Below are 25,000 nucleotides of genomic sequence, written 5' to 3' on the forward strand. Positions count from 1 at the left end.
GAAAACTCACAAGTTCACCTCAAGGACAGGAAGTGGGGCACCTTTACTTACCACTGACTACAGTTTTCTTGCGGTTTGCTCTCCCCTCTTCTGGAAGATTTTCACCAGGTCATCACAGCGGAGGTCCAGCTGGGAAAGAAACTTTAACTGCAGTGGCATAGTGGTAACGCGTCAACTCTGCATGGATCTGAAATGACAAAAAAAAAAGCCCAGAAGACAATATGTTAAAGGTGCACTGTGCAATATTTTAGTTGTTTATTTCCAGAATTCATGCTGCCCATTCACAAATGTTACCTTTTTCATGAATACTTGCCACCACCATATTCTAAGTATTCATTATGACTGGGAAAATTGCGCTTTTCATACATGAAAAGGGGGATCTGCGCCATTTTGAATTTCAGCTGCAAAACTTACTGTAGGCTAAACTAATAAATATTGGTTTGTAATTTAGTAAATATTCATGAAAAGATCAAATTTGGCAACATGCAGCACTATTTCAATGAGCAGCATAGTTGCAGTACCCATTCTGGCCACATCCTACACAGGAAACACTTAATATCATAATGTCATGGGTATCATTACAATACACAAGTCAGTACTTCCTACTGAGTAGAAACATTACCTCTCCAATATCCAACATTTCTGGCCAGCAGGACCTGAAGTCGGTGGCCATGGGCATGTCGCTGATGATCTCCTGCTGGTGCAACACAAATGTCTGTCAAACAATATGATCTTCATAAGCAAAACACATTCAACTTAATCATTTTCCTATCAATGCAAAATGGAGTGTTCAGGTTGATAACATTCTTTGTTTCCACATGCCCCCAGCCCGCCCCCCAGTCAGATGAAGGGAGAAATATGACATTAACATCACATTATGACATTACCAAACTACTGGTAGGCCTGCCTGCGTGCGTGCGTGCGTGCGTGCGTGCGTGTTGAGAAGAGCTGGGGATTGAAATGCCAAGTCATACCAGGTATAAATGCATTGATGAAAACTAACAAGTTCACCTCAAGGACAGGAAGTGGGGCACCTTTACTTACCACTGACTGCAGTTTTCTTGCGGTTTGCTCTCCCCTCTTCTGGAAGATTTTCACCAGGTCATCGCAATGGCGGTCCAGCTGGGAAAGAAACTTTAACTGCAGTGGCAGTGGTGACGCGTCAACTCTGCATGGATCTGAAATGACAAAAAAAAAAAAAACAGAAGACAGTATGTTAAAGGTGCACTGTGTAATATTTTAGTTGTTTATTTCCAGAATTCATGCTGCCCATTCACAAATGTTACCTTTTTCATGAACTAACCACCACCACCATATTCTAAGTATTCATTATGACTGGGATAATTGCACTTTTCATACATGAAAAGGGGGATCTGCTCTGTGGTCTGCCACTTTGAATTTCCTGATATAGACATTTTAAGCTGCAAAACTTACTGTACTTTGGCTAAACTAATAAATATTGGTTTATTATTGAGTAAATATTCATGAAAAGATCAAATTTCAATGAGCAGCATAGTTGCAGTACCAACTCTGGCCACATTCTACACAGGAAACACTTAATCATAATGTCATGGGTATCATACAATATACAAGCCAGTACTTCCTACTGGGTAGAAACATTACCTCTCCAATATCCAACATTTCTGGCCAGCAGGACTTGAAGTCGGTGGCCATGGGCATGTCGCTGATGATCTCCTGCTGGTGCAACACAAATGTCTGTCAAAAAACATGATCTTGATAAGCAAAACATATTCATTACTTAATCATTCTCCTATCAATGCAAAATTGAGTGTTCAGGTTGACAACATTCTTTGTTTAAACATGCCCTCAGCCCGCCCCCCCAGTCAGATGAATTGAGAAATATGACATTAACATCACATTATGACATTACCAAACTACCGGTAGGCTTACACACGTGTGTGTTGAGAAGGGCTGGGGATTGAAACGCCAAGTCATACCAGGTATAAATGCATTGAAGAAAACTAACAAGTTCACCTCAAGGACAGGAAGTGGGGCACCTTTACTTACCACTGAGTGCAGTTTTCTTGCGGTGTGCCCTCCCCTCTTCTGGAAGATTTTCACCAGGTCATCGCAGTGGAGGTCCAGCTGGGAAAGAAACTTTAACTGCAGTGGCATAGTGGTAACGAGTCAACTCTGCATGGATCTGAAATGACAAAAAAAGGCCAGAAGACAGTATGTTAAAGAACACTTAATGTCATGGGTATCATACAATATACAAGCCAGTACTTCCTACTGAGTAAAAACATTACCTCTCCAATATCCAACATTTCTGGCCAGCAGGACTTGAAGTCGGTGGCCATGGGCATGTTGCTGATAATCTCCTGCTGGTGCAAGTAACACAAATGTCTGTCATAGAACATGATCTTGATAAGCAAAACATATTCATTACATAATTATTTTCCTATCAATGCAAAATGGAGTGTTCAGGTTGACATTCAGTGTTTTGACCCCCCCCCCAACACACACACAGAAGAAGTACAGTTAAATAGTAAAGCAGGAGAGCCAGACTGCGTGGACCACTGCTGTCCCTTTAAGAGTCAAGAGGTTTTATGTTGTGGCAATCGCGTTCTACTAAGCAGTAACGGCAGTGCCACGAGACAGGATACAAGTACATGTTTAAAATAAGTTATATTGAAGCATTTCATGTATGCCTGGCCCAAAAAAACCTACCAAGACAACATGACTAAATAACTGATTACGTGAATACTAATGCTTACTTCCACCATTATGGAGAAATTCTATGAGGGAGTAAAACGGCAAGTTAGAGCTGATTACACGAAAGGGGGGTTGAACAGAAAATTAACAACTGCAGGAAGCCAGCGACTAAACAATAGGATAATATTACAAGCAATATGTTCTGGGGAAATCGCATAGCCTACGAAGCGTGAAGGCACCATGTATCATTCCATCAGTGGTTTAAGTACAGTGCATTATTCAGTCATCTCTATCACCGTGATATCACGGAATGATACAGGGTGCCATAACGCCACGTACAAACATGTGCCCATTTCCCCGTAGATATTTACAGCTCCTACCTAAACCGTCTCTGTTAGAGGCACCATACTTTTGAGGTGCGCGTGCGTTACAATCATGGTTCTGCAGTTCAGACACATATTCACTTAGTTTGACCAGGAGTACATTATTTATAACGGTGGGTAAGATATTTTACCATGGTGGGAACCCTGTAGCTAGCCCAGTCGATAGCTAATGTAACCGTCTTCACCCACACGAGAAGACGCGAGCTTCGCAGTTCTACCAGCCTTTTCTACACAGGGTCACGTCACACAGAGCTCCTCGAGGGTTTCGAGCCGTTCACTCGCTCCTCAGCATGCAACCAGAGGAACCAACACGACTGTTTAATGAAGTAATACTTCTCTGTCACAAAATACTACTACCCTCTATTAAAGTACCGATGTATTTCACTCTGAAGAGTGAGAAGGAAAAACTAGGGTCTCCACTTCGTCTAATGTGATTATTGATTAACTTAGACCACCACTGATTGCTAAACTAACTAACTGAAATAGTTTCGAAAATGTATTCACAGCCCTATCATCTACAAACATGGCAATTTCAATGTGGTGCGAATAACGACACGTTTATCACCAATGGAAGGATAATAAATATAAATAGTTGAATAAAAAACTTACTTTTGAATGGGGGTGACCTGTGGTGGACCTGCTACCAAGCAGCCAAGAGCGCGAAAGTCAAAATTGTCCGTTGATGTTGTTGGTCTTCTTCGCAGGGTCTCGTGTGAATGTCATTCATAACACTCTACTGCCACCAGCTTGTCAGGAGTAGCCTATTAGTAACGTTTTACATATCAAAATCATGTTCCAGTAACCTGATATAAATATGCACAACTCAAATACAAATGGCACATTTCAATCCAACATGATTTAAATGTGTTTAGTGACGGTATATGAAAAAAACATGTTAGATCAATGTCCTTCTTTTGGGCATATCCAAAGACCCCCTTGGATCGTTTTTTTCAGTGTATGTTTTAACCCTACTGTCACAAAGTTGTAACGGGTATGTCTTAATCTGTTACTTACAGCTCTCAGTAATATAGTAGCAATGTTGTTATGATGTTAGTTGAGTATTTTCAGCAAATAGTGAATAGGGCCGCCGGCCTGCGCTAACCCCATCCACACTAAGAGGCTACACACAACTATACAGCACTGTTATGACATTACAGAAAGCCTTTGGTAACCCTTCACAACTTTGTCATGACTATTGCGTTCATAACAAAGCTATTATTACTACAAGAGCTGTGTGGGTGTGGGTTAAATATGGCGTTTCTCTCGCTGTTGCAGTGTGTGATGGTAGCCTAATGAGTCTCCTGTGGTAAAGGCTGTGGATCACATCACACGTCTGCTGTGTTTGCCGCCTGGGTGTGCTTCACACAGAAATACACATAGCATACATACTGTGTTGCACACATGGTACATATACAGTACATTCACACATGCTGTTTATAACGGGCGCGCACGCGCACACGCACGCACGCACGCACGCACGCACGCGCACACGCACGCACACACTGTGGAACATACACGGCACATTCACACACATACACACTGTGGTGCACACACACACAACACATACATGGATGCACAGCAAATACACACAGCACACACATGCACACCATGCACGCACGCACGCAGGCAGGCATGCACACACACACACGTGCACACGCACACGCACACACACACACGGTTGGGGGACTGTGAGATTGCTGCTGATCTTTTCCTGGCACAGATACAGTGCATGCTGACATGTGTGCATTGCACTGCAGCGTGACAAAGTCACACCTACTAACAGTGTGCGCACAAAGCTGAATGCTTTGGCTATCTATTTTCACACGATTTACATTCCTGTTAATGTATTTGGCTGCAGTATTTCACATCAGTTGATATCTCTTCACCGTGTGTGTTTGTGACATGCACTGTATGTGTGACAGAGAAGAAGAGAGAGAGCGAGAGAGGAAAATTGTGTCTCTATCAATTGCATCTCAACTCCATTTTTTCTTGTCTTTTGTGTGTGTGTGTGTGTGTGTGTGTGTGTGTGTGTGTGTGTGTGTGTGCATGTGTGTGTGCATGTGCGTGTGCGTGTGTGTGTGTGTGTGCTCGTGTCTCCAGGACTGAGGAACTCCGCTATGCATGGCCACTAAGGCTCGTCGCATCCCCATGGCTTACCGCAAGAGGTCAGGAGCTCAGGGGGTCGCCGTGTCGACAGACCCGCCCCCAGCTCGCCCATGCTCCGCCCCTTACTCCCCGGAGGACCTTCCAGCTGAGGCAGCCCCCAGAAGCCCCTCCCACCAGGAAGAGGAGGAAGAGGAAGTAGCAGTGACCCAGCACAGCAACCAATCTTATCCCGACACCCAGGTGAGAGATCAGTACAGCAGTGTTTCTTAACTGGTGGGCCAGGACCCAAAAGAGGCTCACAGAGGGGTTGGTTGCGTAGATGTAGTCTAAAATGGTTGGATTTGTTGGATGTCGTGTATGTTTATGTGCTGCTAGACACCTATGTTACGTTATGTCACGTTTAGCAAACACCTTTATTCACTGGGACTTACAAAGAAGGACATACAGCAAACAGCCACTTACAATGTATGGGGACAATACACAAAAGTACACAAGTAGGGTCAGTTTGCACAGTAACAACAGTGAGCTAACACGTGTTGACATGTATACTTTATACTGTACACACATGTATACAGGGATGTGTTTTGCGATACATTGACGCACAATGCCCAAGCATAATGCTCCACAGAGACATTAGGGTTTCTAATGGACTCTACTGTGCTGTACTTAACTACTATTTTTTTTACACAGCACGCAGACCTGCCCGACAGTCGACCAGAAACACCAGTCACCCCAGAGCACACCCACGAACATGGACATGGGCACGGTCCCTGCAGCGGCCACCACCACCACCCCCATCATCACCACCACCACCACCACGACCACCAGCATGGAGGCGGTTGCCATGGACACTCCCATGGAGGAGGCGGTCACCATGTGGACAGTCTGGACGATGGAGACTCCAGCTCTGACTACGTCAACAACTCGTCGGATGAGGATGATGATGAGGAAGAGGAGGAGGACTATGATGAAGGTCTGCCGGAGGAGGATGAAGGGGTGACCTACTACATACGCTACTGCCCTGAGGATGACAGCTACCTGGAGGGCCCCGCAGAATACCCACAGCAACACCAGGTACTCCAGGGACTTAAGATCAGAGGGTTGCCGGTTCAAATCCCACCCTAGCTAACACCTTCATCCATGGCTGAAGTGCCCTTGAGCAAGGCACCTAACTCCAAATTGCTCCAGGGACTGTAACCAACACCCTGTACCTATAGTTCTGCCATTAAGACTCAGAGAGAGGAATTCGTATTTAACGATTTAATGTTAACGTAGTTGACAATGGAATTGGCATAAGTAGACAGAGAGAGGAATTCGTATTTAGCGATTGAATGTTAACGTAGTTGACAATGGAATTGGCATAAGTAGACAGTATTTGGCGGAGGTCCAATCATCAGCCCGGGTCTTGCGCTGGCAGATCCAGTAGAGCCTGCCGTAGCCGTGCAGCAGGAACTGGACCTTTAACCCCCCGGACAGGAAGACTGGACCCAACTGGTGGCGGTGGGGATGGAGGAGGAGATTTCGGACCGGCCATGCCTAAAGCCAGCAAGAAGGGAGAGTTAGACATGTCGCTATAAAGGAGATGGCAGCCGCTGATTGGCTCTGCGAAATGCACAGGTGATCTGAGTCTTCCTGGCAGAACTAACGCAGGCTACATTTCTGCCATTAAGACTCAGAGAGAGGAATTCGTATTTAACGATTTAATGTTAACGTAGTTGACAATGGAATTGGCATAAGTAGACAGAGAGAGGAATTCGTATTTAGCGATTGAATGTTAACGTAGTTGACAATGGAATTGGCATAAGTAGACAGTATTTGGCGGAGGTCCAATCATCAGCCCGGGTCTTGCGCTGGCGGATCCAGTAGAGCCTGCCGTAGCCGTGCAGCAGGAACTGGACCTTTAACCCCCAAAACTAAAGAGGGCATGCCGGATTTTAATACTGCCGATGGAGATTGAAATCCTGAGAAAATAACGCAACTTACCCCCAAAAGAGAGAACAAGGAGAAGAGGAGACGCATGACCCACCGTAGGCGACGACTGGAACCCACCTACAGCATATGAGGAGGACAAATAAATGAGACAAACATGAAACACTGCAAAACCATGGGCAGGAACAGGCAGGACCCTGCGGCCACATGAAGTGGACATGGAAATCCCCGACACCACCACCAGTGGTTGCAGCTTGGGCACTTATGCACTTTTATAGGGCGCCCTCACGGAGGGCAGTACATGAGACGCGAAGCAAGAGCCCTCAAAGAGAGTGGCACGCTTGTAATAACCTATAGCATGGGCCATTCGATTAGAATTTGCATGGGCCACATTTCGAAACCGTGAAATAAGATAACTGACGGCCGTAACTAACGTGTGGTAAAGACCGCTTGAGTACTTGTGAGTTGTAAAGTAGCACCCGATTGCAGTGTATAATGCTACAGCTGGGGCCACTTGAGCATGAGTGAGTAACGCACCAGCGAGGCGCGGGCTCCATTATGAGGAGCAATTACACGAATGCGCCACGCGGGGGCAGGAAAAGACTAAACGCACGGACGAACGGAGCAGAGAGAAATTGACGGACAAGGCAGACGGACGCTCTCACGAAGAGCAGTGCGTGATACTCTTAATCGGCGCAGCGTGCGCGTGCCTACGAAGGAAGCAGTGATTGTGCCTCGCGGGAGCAGTGAAATAGTAGGTAAACATAAACAGAAGGAAAATAATGGACAAAGGGAGACAGGCGCTCTCGCGGAGAGCAGTGCGTGATGAGCGCTAATCGGCGCAGCGTGCGCGTGCCTAGGAATGAGCATTGACTGTGTCTCACGTGGGCAGTGAAATAGTAGGCAAACATGCATACGAAACAGAAGGAAAATAACGGACGATGGCGGACAGACGCCCTCACGGAGAGCAGAGCGTGATGAACACTAATCGGCGCAGCGTGCGCGTGCCTACGAGGGAAGCAGTGATTGCGCCTCACGGGGGCAGTGAACACGAAACAGAAGGAAAATAAGGGACGAAGGCAGACAGACGTTCTCACGGAGAGCAGTGTGTGGTGAGCACTAATCTGCGCAGCGTGCACGTGTGAATGGTTACCGGGATGAGAGCCAACACCAACGTGTGTGAGGGAGGTTACCTTATCGACTGACCTAGCATATGAATCATGAGCGCCCTCTCGCAGAAGGTGACGGAATTGCACAGAGGCCCTCCCGGGGGCAGCCAACGAGGCAGAGAGCAGCACGATAGCAGTGAGAGAGCTGCACGATAGCAATGAGCGCAAGATATTATAAATTATAATATAAAACAGTTAACAGATAAGGACCAACAGGCAGACGGAACAGATGATGGGCAAGTGAAGCCTTGTTGAAGCTCCGAACCATTTAGGCACATCGCTTCAAAATTGGGTTAGTACTTAAAGCTTGAGTAACAGGGCCCCCTCCTGGTGAAAAGCCATGTTTGCAAATAAACGGGCTCAATTCGATAAGTTGAGATGTTGTGCCCTCATCATCTGCGACATGACCCCCCATTATTGGACTGAGCTCATACTTTTGCATGCTAACTTTCAGACGTTTGACATTTAGGCTACTGATGAGGCAGTTGAGGTAGACGACGTTGCAAAGGCTACGATGCCTCATTTATTTATTTATTCATTTAAAGGATTTATCCGGAGTTGGAACAAGTTTGCCTGATTTTTGCATGTTTGGGATGAAATACAGTCACTCTAGAGCAAAATCAAGGCAAAAGGATGCGTTTTGAGAAAGTTTGATAATATCACGTTAGCCTCGTTAGCCATATCAGCTATGCAATATGAAAGATGCGGGCATCGTTTTTCGGCGGTTACACACATTTCAAAAACACAACATTTTAAAGTCTTGCACAGCTCAAAACAACGTCACACTTACCTCGTAATATGTTGAGGGTATCCACACATAAACCAAAGTGTCCAAAGTCCTTCATGTATTCTTGAAAGGTCTGCAGAATGTGTTTTGTGAAGCTACTACCTTGAGAATATCTAAATTACGGTCAAGACAACTATTTGACACTAAAGCCCACAAAGTAGATTGCCGAGTGCGTCGCACCATCAGCTATGATTATTTCCATAGCGAGTAACCACAGCTGATGGTGCGACGCACTCGGCAATCTACTTGGTGGACTTTAGTGTCAAATAGTTGTCTTGACCGTAATTTAGATATTCTCAAGGTAGTAGCTTCACAAAACACATTCTGCAGACCTTTCAAGAATACATGAAGGACTTTGGACACTTTGGTTTATGTGTGGATACCCTCAACATATTACGAGGTAAGTGTGACGTTGTTTTGAGCTGTGCAAGACTTTAAAATGTTGTGTTTTTGATGTGTCCGCCGAAAAACGATGCCCGCATCTTTCATATTGCATAGCTGATATGGCTAACGAGGCTAACGTGATATTATCAAACTTTCTCAAAACGCATCCTTTTGCCTTGATTTTGCTCTAGAGTGACTGTATTTCATCCCAAACATGCAAAAATCAGGCAAACTTGTTCCAACTCCGGATAAATCCTTTAATTAGGCTATTTTTGGACGATCAGAATAAAGCGTTGTTGAACATAAATGTCTTCTTGTAGTGTTCATAACTTATGATGATGATGATGTCAAGGCCTACTTGTCTTATCGAGTGGGACTTACAGGCCTAATGACAGTCATTAAAATATCTATTCTCTCCACTGCAACCTGGTAGACGGCTCTGCAACAGGTCAAACACTTTTGTGCGCGCCTGCTGTTCGTGTGGCAGCGCGAAACGCTGCGGCTGCTTTCGGAAAACTGAACCAGTTTACTGATTCATACGAAATATATCGCGTGGTTCTTCCGTACTGAAGCGAACTTCGGAACAGTGGATTAATGGTTTTCGCTGTTGATGGTTTGGAACGCGTTCCGGCGCGCTTGAGCTGGACTGCCATCACTAGGACAGACGGACGGACGGACAGACAAACAAGAGGAGACGGACAGACATGAGCAAGCAGACGCTCACACGGGGAGCAGTACGAGAGAGGCGTGAAACGACGCAACGTGCGAGTGAACAGTTAACGGGGTGGGGACCAACGCCAATGTTTACGTGTGAGGAAGATTACCTTATTTACCGTCACGGAGTGAAGCTTAAGCTTTGGGACATCAGCAGGGTGAAAACGGGCGACCGCAGAGCGTTACGATGAGCGTGTGCAAGATGTCGAGGGTGATTCGTGAGGGTATCGTGAGTCAGGCGCGTTGGGCATGGATTTGGCTATGTCAAACCAAACTATGGGAGAGCTTGATCCCAGCCACGTGCATGAAATTGAAAGCCAAACGTCGTACGAATTGGAGGCGTATTGAAATTTCAGGTCTTGGAGTTAAAGACCGGAAACATGCACCTGTCGATGGGTGGTGAGGACTGAGAAGTGTTGGGTCGAGGAGAAAGGTAGTGCAGTATAAAGCATGAGGGCCGAAAGAGGCGTAGTGATGTGCAATAGTAACCATGACGCCAGTCCCGAGAGTGTCGGACTTAGATGTTCGAGAAATGTACGGAGAGGCCTAGTAGGGAGGGCCATTCAGAATAGCCAGACGAAGACGGGAATTAACTGAAGTGCAGGAACTGTAAAGTGCTAAAAGGAAGACGAGTTCAAAGAGAAAGCCGAGAGAACAATGGATAAACGGGACGCCTGGGTATGGACTTCACAGTAGGTATACCCTATGGGAGGAGAATAGAGATGAGTGAAAATTAGTTAGGGTAACCAGAGTCACTGTGCATGAAACCAAATGACATCCTGTAGGCCTTCTGAGGACATATTAAGGGAGCACCAGGCCTTTGAACCTGTGATAAATAAAGGAAATACATGACGGTAGGAAACGCACATGGGCAGCTATGGGCCCCAATGTGTGGACAGCATGACCATCTGAGCACCTGGGAAGGAAAGATAGAGTTTACAGTCAGCAACAATGACAGTTTGCCATAGCTAGGCAAGCATTCCTTTTCCTTGCCACGACTAGGCAATCGTTGTGGTTTGCTAACAGAACTGGCATGCAGCATATACACAGAAAGGAGAACGAGACAGCCACGAGATAACAAAGAACGGGTGAAATTAGCAGTGAGAACAAATTGCAACGGTTGATTCATGGTGCGGTAGAGGGCCTGGCGTGCCTACGAGAGCAGAGAGGTTAACGGGAACTTGTGCATGGTTCGAGGGTTGGATACTCGTATCGAAGTTCGTCAATTTGTAACGAGGCCTCCTACTTCAGATGGATGTCGCACCGTACAACGAGTAGTAACGGTCCTGCTTTGCACGTGAAAGAAAAAGCGATCATAAGTTATGCAATTGTAATAATTTGAAATGAAATGCACTTAGATAGGTGCGCCCCTAAAATGTAGACGAGCGTGTAGCTAGTTAAAACTTTGTACCGCATCTTGATCCCCCCAAAAGAATCCCGGGTCCATTTGCATGACAACAACTAAAAGTGAGCCACGGAAAACCATGCACGAAGCAGTGAAAAGCCGAGTCACACAGGTCTCCAGGCAGCGGCACAGTGTTGATTGAATTAACCTATGAGACGGCGGAAAGAGAGGGACAAATACTATACTATGCATCGGAGGTGGAAAGGGCTCCAGCTGCGAACGTGGATGCGATAATCCCGACAGCCGTGTACTCGGAACATGCAGCGTGCATTCGCCAGTAGTTAACCTAGAACGAAAGAACATGGCAATTATCAACGTATCGTTTTGATGTGTGGTTATTCACACTGAGTCCCGGCAATGGACAAAGCTAATTAGCATGCCAAACAGAGTGAGAGAAACGTCGGTGCTAGCATGCGAAATCACGGCACAAAGTCTCTGAATCATGAGCGAAAAGCGGTGCGTGCTACATTCACAACTACGAATATTTTAAGTCATTTACCTAGAAACCAGAGTACCCACATCAATAACCGCATAAATCCAGACCTCAAGTTATGCCAAAGTATTTTCAAGCATGAAACAACGAAGGCAGTTGACCAAGGCGGCAACGGCAAGGCCTAAATAGAAGGACTGAGGGTCATGTAGGCCTAACAACCGCGGTACAAAAGCAACAGTAAAACACGAAAGCACAAACATTAATATGAAATACGGTATAGCCAAACTAAAAGGTCAATGAATCAAAGTCAAGACAATAAATAGCCTAGAAATAACAAAGATATAGCCGGTTGGTTCACATCATTAATCAGGTAGGCTTAATGCCACTGCGCCAGCGAAGAACTCCACCAGCACTACTCCAAAAAACCCTGCACGTACGCGAGTGCGAAGCCAAATGATGCACAGCATGGGCAACGTCACCGGAAACAGATAAATAAACGGATTATGCAAAATGTAGCAGGTCGACAATTGAGCCACTCCCATAGAGATGACGAACCGATCCTTAGGAACGAGAACCTCGTGGGTGAATTGCATGACTAAAGTAGAGGCGAGAGCCGACTGTAGTAGGCTACACATAACACGCCGTAAAGCACAACACATTGCCACCACGCCACGAAGGCTACAGACGAATGCACGAACGATCAGTCAATGGACAACCAAATGAACCAGTTAGGAATATCTTAAGTCGGCAAGGGTCGCAACGCGACCAGTAACTCATTAAGGGGAGCACTCCACAAGTTAAACTAAGCGGTCAGAGAGGAGATAAAACAGCGGTAACGGGAAACGAGACATGAGAAGAAAGTAAACTGCATGACTATAAACTGAGAACCTATAGCAGCCTAGGTTGATGAAAGCAATACATTTTAAACGACGATGAGAGGCAAGCCTCGCTGACTTACGGCACATGTGATCACAAAAAGCACGCGCTGCCAACCTTACTGTCCCTGCGGGCGTCCGAATTAGATGTCGATGTGATAGTAGGACTAGAGCACACGGTGAAAGAGAGAAAAACGTAGCACCAGAGAAACCCCGAAATGTAATGAAGACGCCGAAGCCAGCTTCCTAGACATGGCGAGATCCTAAAACTGACTTAAAATAAAAAATAGCCTCGAGAAGAAGCGAAACGGCACGACAGCCTTCGATTAACAGCGTGAATGGAGTGATGAGAGATAATAATCATTGATGCTCCTGAAACGACGATAAAGGAAACATTTAACTGCAATAAACAACGTTTTGGCGCGCGCAGATTTCGGACCGGCCATGCCTAAAGCCAGCAAGAAGGGAGAGTTAGACATGTCGCTATAAAGGAGATGGCAGCCGCTGATTGGCTCTGCGAAATGCACAGGTGATCTGAGTCTTCCTGGCAGAACTAACGCAGGCTACATAACTATAAGTTGCTTTGAAGTTATGTATGTATGTATATCTGTATTTTGTGAATATGTTTTAGGATTTTTTTGGCCAATTATTTGATAGAAAAGTGAAGTACAGACAAGAATTGGGAGAGATAGGTGGGTTGGGAACTTGGCCAGATTTGAATTTCATTCATTTTAAAAGAAAAACGTTTGATGCATTTTCCATCTGCTGCCTTCTTATGCTTTTATTTTTATGAAGCACTCCACTGCACTCTATATGTGTATGAAGTCTATTTTACCTTTAATAGTAATCATGCATTGGTAGGCATATGATGAGGTCAAGGGGGCGTTGGGAGGCTTAAGATAAGGTGAAGGGGGCGATAGTTCGAAAAAAGGTGAGAAGCACTGCACACTGTAAAACCTTCCAAGCAAGATGCCCTGCTGCCTTGAGTTTGTAATTTAACTTAACTTGAGGCTCAACTCAACTTGAGGCTTTCTCAAGTTGAGTTAACTTACAAACTTAAGGCATCAGGACAACTTAATGTTTCATGTTTAACTGGCTGCAATGTTTTACAGTGCACTGCACAAATAAACTTGCCCTGCCAGGGTCCCAGCCACCACCACCCAGGGCCCCCGGTCCCCACACCTTCTCCTCCACCCCAGGCTGACACGGATGAGTGCCAGGAGGCCGTGGAGGCGTGGGTTGAGGAGGGCGAGGACGAGGAGGAGGAGGAGGTGCAGGTGGTGGGGATGGTGGAAGGAGAGCCGCACGATGACGAGGTGGTGCCGATGATAGGAGAAGGAGAGGAGGAGCAGGAGGAGGAGGAGGAACTGGAGGAGGAGGAGGTACTGTACATGATATTTCATTACTTTTTGTCCTGAGCCAGTTAGCAACTTAGTTGGTCGACAGTGCAAAATTGCAATGCAACCTACAAAATTACTGACATGCTTTGCAATGATGCTGTCATGAAGCATTGCCCCTGTCTTGCACTTTATAGTCTTTGGTCTACACATCGTGAGAAATGTAGCTCTAGATTACTTTGTATATGTTGTGCAAACACTGTCTCATCCAACTCGTCAATTTCTACTACCGATACCTACCACGTCACATGTTGTCACAAGGTTGCATAAACCTAGACCTTTCCCTAATCGTCAGTGAAGCTATGCTGCCACAAGGGGGCACCTTTGAGGTGCATGGCACTTTTTGACGCCAAAGGGCATACAGTACGTTAAAAATTGTCATCTGGTCAAAGGTCATCAGAAATTGACGAGTTGGGAGGATGCACTGTAGGTGAGTACATGAGAAGAAATTAGAGATGCACCGGATCCTCATTTTTAGGATCCTGCCGGATACCGGATCCACTGCTTAAGATCCTGCTGGATCCGGAACCGGATACCGGATCCTACGAAAGGGTTGAAGCACATAGCCAACTCGCACACGTGGGCCCTTTTTATTACGTTGGTTTCGACTTATTGGCTTACTGCCACACTGCCTTCAACGGCCGCTTCCAAAGAGCTTTCACTCCATGTAATGCAGTGATTGGGGTTGTGAAAGGCTGACTGAAAAGCCTAGGCTACGTAAAAAGTAGAGATGCCCCAGATCCTGATTTTTAGGCAACTGCCGGATACCGGATCCACTGCTTAAGATCCTTCTGTATCCGGATAGTCTGAAAAACCCGATTATCCTGCTGGATCCGGATCCGGATCTTGGATCCTGTACATCTCTAGAAGAAATTGACAATAAAGCTGACTTTGGATTTGTCATCAATGCTAATGATGGACACACAGCTTTTGCAATCTAGTTTTGATTCGTTTGTATGCCTAGTACGTACAGTACTACGATGACATTGACAAGGAGGTTGCCAGTGGGCAATGCATTGACAGTGGGCAGACGTGGACTAATGTGTGCAACCAATGGCCTACTTAATGGTTGGAGAGGTGGTCCTCAGATCAGAGTCGAGGGTTGCAGGTTCTAAACCCACCCTTACCTCTCCCTATGCCTCCAACCATGGCTGAAGTGCCCTTGAGCAATGCACCTAACTCCACATTGCTCCAGGGACTATAACCAAATACCCTGTAAATAACTGTAAGTCGCTTTGGATAAAAGCGTCAGCTAAGTGTAACGTAATGTGATGTATGTAATGTTATGGATGTAATGTAATGTGATATGGTGTAATGTGATGTGATGTAGATTGATAAGTAAAATAATAGTGTCAGCTAAGTGTGATGTAATGTATTGTAAGTTGATGAGTAAGATAAAAGTGTCAGCTACTGTAATTGTGATGTAAAGTAATGTAAGTTGATGAGTAAGATAAAAGTGTGATGTCAAGTAATGTAAGTTGATGAGTAAGATAAAAGTGTGATGTAATGTAATGTAAGTTGATAAGTAAGATAAAAGTGTGATGTCAAATAATGTAAGTTGATGAGTAAGATAAAAGTGTGATGTCAAGTAATGTAAGTTGCCTTTGCCTTTGTGTCTTTGAGGAGATCGTGGCGGAGGTGGTGGTCGGGGTGGTGGGGGATGCCCTTCGCTGCGAGGTGCTCCAGCAGGATGATGCAGAGGACCAGCAGATGTATGACGGCCGGCCTGAGCCCGTGCTGGACCACCTGCCCTCTCATCCACATCCGCATCCTCCCCAGCAACAGCAGCATCAGCAGCAGCAGCAGCAGCCTCCATCCATGCACCACCACCACAACACCTACAGCGCTGACCTGGAGGAAGAGACCGGTATTGCATTTATGTGTTTTGTTTGTTTTCTTACTTACTTTTGCTCACTGTAATGGTTAGGTATTTTAGCAGTAATTTAACAGAGTTTAGTTGTATTTATTTTTTAAGATATATTAATGGGCTTTTTGTGCATTCATTGAGGACAGGACAGCAGAGATTATGACAGGAAATTTGGGGAGTGAAAGATGGGGCAGGGCTGGGACACGACCCAGGCAAGACTTGAACCTGGGCCCCCATGGGCATGCAAGCACATATGTGGTGTGCTTAGGGCGCTTTGCCACATCGCTCCCCTTAAAAACAGACTTTAATTTATTGTAACTGATTTTGAGCTCTGCTTTTGTGCTTTCTTTTTATCCGTATCTTTTGTGAAGCACATTTAACTGGCTCTGTGTATGAAATGCGCTATAAAAACTGATTTAACTGATAAGAACATCTTTCAGCCTTTTATTTTTATCCTTTTATGTTTGACTATTTTGTTATTATTATTCCATCCAGGTGTATGTTTACGTCTTTATTTTGCATGAAGCACACTGACCTGCCTCTGTGTGCAGTATATTAAGCTGTACATATACAAATAATATTCATAATATACAGTATATTACATATTTGTATGTACGTATACAAATAATATTGTATATATACAAATACAAATAATCTTAAGCTGTACTTTATAAATAAACCTGGCTTGCTCTTGGGCAGCCATGGCCTAATAGTTATGGTGATGGGCTTTAGGCTACAGGGTTGCAGGTTCGAATCTCACCCTTTCCCATCCCTCACCTCCATCCATGGCTGAAGGGCCCTTGAGCAAGGCACCTAACCCCACATTGCACCAGGGCAGGGAATGTAACCAATCCCCTGGCAATAAATAAGTCAGTTTGGATTAAAGTGTCAGCCAAGTGTAATGCAATGTAATGTACAGGGGTTGGACAAAATAACTGAGACACCTGTCATTTTAGTGTCATTTAGTTCCTCTTGTGTCCACAGTTAATCCTGTTGGATGTGGTTCATCTTTCTTGGTGGTATGCAGACATTACCTTGGATACTGTGGCTCTTGATAAATCACAAAGACTTGCTGTCTTGGTCAAAGATGCAACAGTTATACACGTAGCCTACCAAGAATTTCTCCTTTTTGAACTCTGACATCATGTCACCCATAATGTTGCGTGCATTGCGAAAAAACTGAGCAAAACTGTGCTCATACCCTGCTAATTGAACCTTCACACTTCACTTGACTGGTGCAATGTGCCATTAATGAAGATTGTCCAACAGGCTGGTCCACTTGAGCCATGAAACTTCCCACATTAAAATGACAGGTGTCTCAGTTATTTTGTCTAACCCCTGTAATTCTCTTGCCTTTCGTTATCACAGGCCAGCAGGTGCTGCAGGACGAGGCGGAGGACAGTGAGGAGGCCTACCTACCCAATGATGACGAGGATGCAGAGGATGAAGAGGAAGAAGAAGAGGAGGATGAGGAGGAGGAAGAGGAGGAGGAGCAGGTGTGTGTGAATGTGAGATGAATGTGAACGTGTGATGTGCATGTGTGAATGTCATTTTGAATGTGTACAGTGTATGTGTGAATAGTGACAATAAATGAAGGGTTTCGAAAACGATTTTTTATCCATTTTGTAGAATGTTGGGAAATTGACATTGTTGTATTGGGCATTCCATTGCATTGCAAAATGCATGTTATGTAGGTTTAAAAAGTAAGAATTCACACATAGGTGATAGGACTTCTGAACAGTCATTTCCAATAATAAAATAAAGTCATAAAATGGTGGATACACCGTTTTGCAGGGAAACCCTTCAAATATATGCCCCTCAAGACTGTATTCCTATTCTATTCTATTGTGTTGTATTGTAGGTGGTGCAGGAGGGTGAGAAGAGAGACAGGATGAGGGCAAGGAGGGATGTGGGCCGGGCGTACGTCGTCAGCAGCGGAGGAGGAGGAGGTGGAGGAGGAGGTGAATACTACGGTGCCCCGGAGGACAACGGGAACTCAGTTTCCCAATATCGGGGCGGTGGCGCACCACCATCACCAGCACAACAAGTGACGGAGACTGGTGATGTGGGGGTGGTGTCCGCGGTCACTAACGTGGGCATGGGCACCGTGGTGGAGCCAGGTGCTGGAGAGGAGACGGAGGAGGACATCGACCAGATCGTGGCCGAGATCAAGATGAGCATGAGCATGTGCAGCCTGAGCAGCGGCAGTGCCAGCGCCACCGACCAGAGCCCCGAAGACCTGCCCCAGGACCCCCCCTGCAACGGCCCCTACGTGCCCCAAAACGAGGCGCAGGGCCGGGGAGGCAAGCCTCCTCCCACCACCTCCTACCCCCAGGCTCCACACCGTCACGACGGGAGGCCCAAGTCGCTGAACATCCCCACAGCCCGCCACTCCCACTCCCAGCAGCAGCAGCAGCAGGAGACCGGGGGGCAGAGGGGCTACAAGACGCAACAGCGCACCCAGGAGGACAGGCAGAGATGGGCACAGGAGCAGGTGAGTGGGCTGGGGGTACAAGGTTGGGGCAGTCATGGGTAGGCAGTCATACCTGAGGGTTGCCGGTTCGATTCCCGACCCGTCAGGTTGGTGAGGGAAGTAATGTAGCCCCATAATGCATGTCGTACATCCTGTGGCACGCTGCAATTGTCATGGTTAACTACCATAGTACTACACTACAATGACATAACCAGAGATTCTTTAAGTATATAGAGATATGCCAATGTAATAGGTTGCTATGGGCACCTAACATGAACAGGTTCCGGTCTGCCTAGAAGGGCGTGTCATAATACTCCTAGCACTGAATAGAACAGTCCTTAGGTCTGCCTAAAGAGGGATTTCCCCCCCTCCCCCTTCCAATTGTAGAACCCGGAAACAATGGGCCAATGGAACCTCTCTCTTATCTACTCTCTCTGGCATAACACAGGGCCTTTAGTAATGCATTACGACTTGGTCATTGCCATTCTGGTAACAGCAACTATATACACGTAACTATAGAGTGTCTTAGCGGGTTAAGTGCTGACCAGTGCTGTCCCCCGTCCCTCTCCATGACTGAGGTAGCGTGAGAATGGTACTGTCCCACTTCACTGCTCCCTTGGGGAGCTGATTTGGGTGAGGCATATACCGTATGACAATCAGAGTTTCCCAGGTGAGCTTTAGTGTCGGAAGTGGCACGTCAGTAAAGTTGACGGACAGATTTTTTATCCAATCACACGCAAGAATTTTTCATGAGGAGCATCATTTGAAAATGTGTCGGTTGTGGTGGAACACCCAGATGGTATTGTGTAGACAAAGGCGAAACATGCCATTTGGCAAGAGTGATGATGATGATGATGATGATGATTTATTTCCGATGTTAAAAGTGAGAATCGACAAACTTTAAGGAAAAACAAAAGAAAGTAATACCAAAAAAGGGGGAAAGAAACCAACTTTAACCCCACCTAGTACATCTGAAAAGGAGTGGGATGAAGCACTTGCTTTTTATACTCCCACCCCTGTAAGGTCAGGTTATTGATTATAGAGCAGTTGGTGTGATCTGTTCTGCCCCTGCATTGTCCATTGTCCTTTGTAATGGCTGCAGTCTTTAGGGTATGCAAAGAAGTTAGCAGGCTAGCTAGGTTAAGTCGGAGTCAGGGGTACAACAGCTTATAAAATAACCTAGAGTCCTCATATCCTCCTTTAAATACTGCCAGCAGCATATCAATTAGCAAGTTCACTTAGCCTGGTTTATCACTTAACCATGTTCGTGGTAGGGACCCCCCTCCCCTACAGTGTTGTCACTACAGATGTCATTATGTCAAATAAATGAATTATGTGAATGAAAAAAAATCATTAAGTGAAGAAAAATAACACATATAATTAGTTTTGATGAGAACCATTTAAATGCCTGTCAAAATAACAAGAGTCATTATTCAAAAGCTCATTTATTTAATCCGTGAAGGGTTCATAATGAACATTATTCATTATTTTTTCGCAACATTATTTGCCCCACTCTCTCTCTCTCTCTCTCTCTCTCTCTCTCTCTCTCTCTCTCTCTCTCTCTCTCTCTATCTCTCTCTCTCTCTCTCATCCTCTCTCTCTCTCTGTGTGTGTGTGTGTGTGTGTGTGTGTGTGTGTGTGCGTGCGTGTGTGTGTGTGTGTGTGTGTGTGTGTGTGCGTGCGTGCGTGCGCTATGTACTTACTGTAGGAGAGGCAAAGATTAAAACTGCAGTTCATTTAGTTCACTCTCTTGGTCTCGGGTATCATGTACTTATTGTGTGTACTGTACTTGGATGAACCCGCTATTGCCACACCAGCATTAGAGGAAGTCTATACTCTCACACACACACACACACACACACACACACACACACACACACACACACACACACACACACACACACACACACACACACACGCGCGCACGCACACAGACACAGATAGACAGACAGACAGACACAGACACACACATCAAAAAATGCTCAAATATACAGTATACCCACTTCAAAAAGTAGACTACACCACTGGAGCCATCATCACAGTCCAAAGCATTCATAGGCCTACTAGGTTAGGCTACATCACGCTACTGTTCCATGCAAATGTGCACTCCACTGTCATTTTGACACTTTGAAATTGAAATATCGTTTAAGGAAGACAGGATGAGCATGGGCACAAAGTTTTGAGTGTGGGGATTTTTAGAAGAGTAGGCTTACAAAATATAGTATAGTAGCCTATAGCTTACAAAAAAGTCTGTCTACATTGTGCAATAAACCCACCATGCAGCAAATAAGCCAAACCTAGCTACTTCAAAGCACAACCATAAGTCAACAAAATGTATAACCAAACGGTGTAGGCCTACCTTAAAAACGCTGTCTTCGTCGCAGCAAATGTCTTTGTTTCTTGCAATCACTCTACTTTAATCCACAGCTTAGCCTACACACCCAGCACTGGTCACATCAGAATCTTGTGTGGTAATTATTTTGTTCCATTTCTTCAGACATAGGCTACATCCTAAATGTACCACATATAAATATATGTATGATAATAATATTATTTCGACTATAAGGAGATATACTGGTAGGTCTAACAAATCAAAACAAAACCCATTGCTTCTGTTAGGTGCAGTTCTCTTCCTTACCACTTGGTGGAGTCTGTTCGTAACCCAAGTCAATAACCACAGAGCAAGTGAATCTGGACTGGAAAGACTGTAAACTGTAACAGTCGTGTGGAAATCGGAAAATAAATCATAATTTATTGATATTTCCATCCTTTGGTAACCAATATACATATCACAGGTTCTTCAAATACTGAAAACGAAACTGTGTTACTAAGATCTTGTAAACTTCCGCGATCTACGGTGTATGAAGATTATCAGTAGAGAAGGGGTGTGGCCAATTTACTGTTTGACACCGTCAGTGAGGTATTGCCGTCTGGTATACGGTATAAATACTGGCTAGTCAGCTGAAGTCAAGAGAAGGAAGAGGAAAGTGGGAAATCAGTACTTGCAAGTGCAATTTTCAAAGCTACAGGGCCGGTTAAAAACGCAGAGCGGCGGCATTATTACATTTTACGGCCGCGGCCCACCGGGACAAGTCCCCGATCTCCCGACGGCCACTCCGCGCCTGCACACACACACACACACACACACACACATTTACTTTACTCAATGTAGCTGGGCCACATCCGTGGTTCCTTGTGGAGTGTGCTGGCAGACAGGCTCGTCAGTTTAATTGCCTGCATAATAGATGTCTTGGGCTCTCTCTCCCATCCGGAGAAAATACAAGGATCTCATGCGAAGAGGTTTATATTTATATACAAAAAAACAGCGATATTTGTCTTTGAGAAGTTTTCTTTTTTGGTGTTCTGCATGTTCGTCTTGTCTGCAAGTATTATACATGAAGCAGAAACACTCAAGGAGAAACATTCACCACAGAAAGAGAAAGGTGTTTGAACTAAGAGCAGAAACAGACATAAGGAGTCTCTGCTGCAATTCCACCATGAATAATTGGCAAATTTAATGACGCGAGATGAGAGGGAAGTTTTATTAGGTGTCAGATTTTACAGTAAGGCTTATGAATCATCCGGCACGACTATAGCTTCTCTGCCTGCTGGAGAACTGCTGTGCGCCGGCTTATTAGATCAAATAGAAGCTGGGTATAGTGATGTCTTCAAAAGCATTCATAGTGATTTAGGGTTTTTTTTTCTTCTTCTCCAGCCTAACAAATCCGAGGGAGTTTTGCTCTGTTTGATGATGGCAGTGTTCCAAAATTGTCTTCCCTTAGTAAGAAGTTCAGACGAGTTTTGAGAATCACATCACAAAATGCATTGATGATGTTACAGAAATAAAACGCATCACCACCAGAGCCAACCAGAAGCCATGGTTTTCACAGAGAGACGTTCACAGACTGCTGAGGGCCAAGACAAAGCCTTGCAGAGTCAGGAGACTAGCTGGGCTAAAAGCAGCAAGACACACCTTCCCCAGGGCATCAGGAAACAAAAAATGAATACCCGGATACAAATAACAACACACTTCACAGACAGCAGAGATGCCACGAGAGCCTGTTGCAGGCGACGGCCATCACGCCTACTAATCCCCGCACCACGAAGCTGTGACAACAACAACTCTCTTCTAAGACGACCTGCACAGTTTTCTTGCCCCGTTTTGGAAGCAAACAAAATTGCACTCATTGCCACATAAAACTCCCCCTCCCCCCCATGATCAACCCCTGTACCTGTCCTCTGCCATGTGAGAGGACACTGGCCACCATCAACCCACCGCAAAGCAGCTGGCCCAGACAACAACCTTCCTATTGTTGAGGATTTTGCAGAAGAAGCGAGGATGGCTCTCACATCATCTTAACATTCTCTCTGGAGCAAGCATCATCCCATCACTTTGTCAAAGCTGCTTACCATCATACCCGTGCCGAAGACTCAGCACCATCAGGCTTCAATGACTAACCTTCCTGTAGCACTGAACGCCCATAATCATGAAGTGGGGGGGGGGGGGCCGCAGGGGGGGGGGGGGCGGGGGAGAGAGGGGGGGGGGGGGGGGGGGGGGGGGAGTGGGGGGGGGGGGGGGCGCGGGAGGGGGGGGGGGGGGGGGGGGGGGGGGGGGGAGGGGGGGGGGGGGGGGGGGGGGGGGGGGGGGGGGGGGGGGGGGGGGGGGGGGGGGGGGTGGGGGCGGGGGGGGGGGGGGGGGGGGGGGGGGGCGGGGGGGGGGGGGGGGGGGGGGGGGGGGGGGGGGGGGGGGGGGGGAGGGGGGGGGGGGGGGGGGGCTTCGAACGGCTAGTCCGGGTACAGCTCAAGCCACCCGACCCCCCCCTGGACCCCTAACCATTCGCGCCACCGAGCCAGCGATCCAAGAAGGATGCCAAGCTGCTCTGCCTCCACCAGCCCTCACCCACTTGGAAATAAAGACTCATATGTGAGAATCCTGTCATCTGACTCAGCTCAAGCATTCCATACCATAATACCGACAACAACTCCCAGCGAAACGGACAAACTAGGGGCTCACCTCCTCGCAACTGGCTGCTGGACTTCTGATGCAGAGACCCGAAGCGTACGGGTAGGGAAAATAACACCTCAAGCACCCTGACCCTGAGCACGGGGCGCCGCAAGGTTGTGTTTCTCAGCCCCCTGCTGTCCGCTGCTGCACATGACTGCACACGACCCCAGCACTACCATCTATGAAGTTTGCAGGATGATACACACTGGTGGGCCTCATCACTAAGGGCGTGACCCACTACGAGAAGAGTACCTGCTGGCCAGATGTGCAAAGACAACAACCTCCTGCTGAATGGCACAAGACCCAAGGAATTGTTGTCACTTTCAGAGGGGCCCAAAACACTATTGCCACCACTGACGCATCGACGGTGATTCTGTGTAGAAGATTGTAGCAGCACAAGAGTTCCTTGGAGTGCACATCATCGACGCACTCTCATTGGACCCCCACTACATCACTTGGGGGCGAAGAAGGCCCATCACGTCCTCTTCTTGCGCAAACTAAGAAGGCAGTGCTACACCCTCCATCATTACAACATTCTACAGAGGAACATAGAGGAGCGTCTGTAGTCCCTGTCTCCAGTGTGGTGGTGGAAAGCTGCACAGGAGAAAACAGGAAGACCTCCAGCGTTTGTGAACCAGCGAAGAGTCAGTTGGAGTACCACTGCGCCTCCCTGCGGACTTTACAACCGCACGCCTCACACTAAAAGCCACTGATGACACAGAGACACAATCACCCTGCACACAACTGTTTCAGCCTCCTGCACGCTCTGGAAAATAGGTACAGGCCTCCGTTCCCGTACCACCAGCTTCATAGCAGCACGATGCATCAAGCAAGCAAGATACTGACACGTCACCCCCTCTCCCTTCAGCTGTCAGCCTCTAGCCCGCCGAGGCACTGACAACGCTCCCCCCACCCCCCCCCCCTCATCCCCACCACCATATCTGCGACGGAACATTCCACCTGCACTACTACATCTGTGGACTGAACTTTCAACCTGCACTAACCTCAAACATACACATGCACACCCACCACACACACCCACACCACACCCACACCCACACACACACACACCACACACACACACCACACCACCACACCCACAAGCACCTGCACTTTCGCACTAAACCCAACATACCCACTGACACCAACTCATACTCACACACCACAACCACACACACACACACACACACCATACACAGACACAGACACGACACACACCGGCACTTCCACCTGCACTAAACACACACACTACACCACACACACACACCACACACACACCACACACACAACACACACACACGACGCACACCAAACCATACAAACACACACACACACATACTCTGCTGGTTGTATTTAATAAAACCTTTATTTTAATTTATTTTTTCTTCAAATGCTAC

General features: G+C 46.5%; 1 protein-coding gene across 1 annotated transcript in view; it reads left to right on the forward strand.

The window, feature by feature from the left end:
* Window positions 1–5,180: 5,180 nt before the first annotated feature.
* apba2b (amyloid beta (A4) precursor protein-binding, family A, member 2b) overlaps window positions 5,181–25,000 on the forward strand; it is a 46,696-nt gene continuing 26,876 nt past the window's right edge. Inside the window, 8 exon segments of the mRNA XM_063189867.1 lie at window positions 5,181–5,405; window positions 5,994–6,211; window positions 13,991–14,132; window positions 14,205–14,243; window positions 15,882–16,051; window positions 17,494–17,526; window positions 17,692–17,698; window positions 17,987–18,619. Coding sequence (XP_063045937.1) covers window positions 5,181–5,405; window positions 5,994–6,211; window positions 13,991–14,132; window positions 14,205–14,243; window positions 15,882–16,051; window positions 17,494–17,526; window positions 17,692–17,698; window positions 17,987–18,619 — 1,467 coding nt within the window.

Source organism: Engraulis encrasicolus, chromosome 23 (assembly GCF_034702125.1).
Source record: "Engraulis encrasicolus isolate BLACKSEA-1 chromosome 23, IST_EnEncr_1.0, whole genome shotgun sequence".
Taxonomy (NCBI): domain Eukaryota; kingdom Metazoa; phylum Chordata; class Actinopteri; order Clupeiformes; family Engraulidae; genus Engraulis; species Engraulis encrasicolus.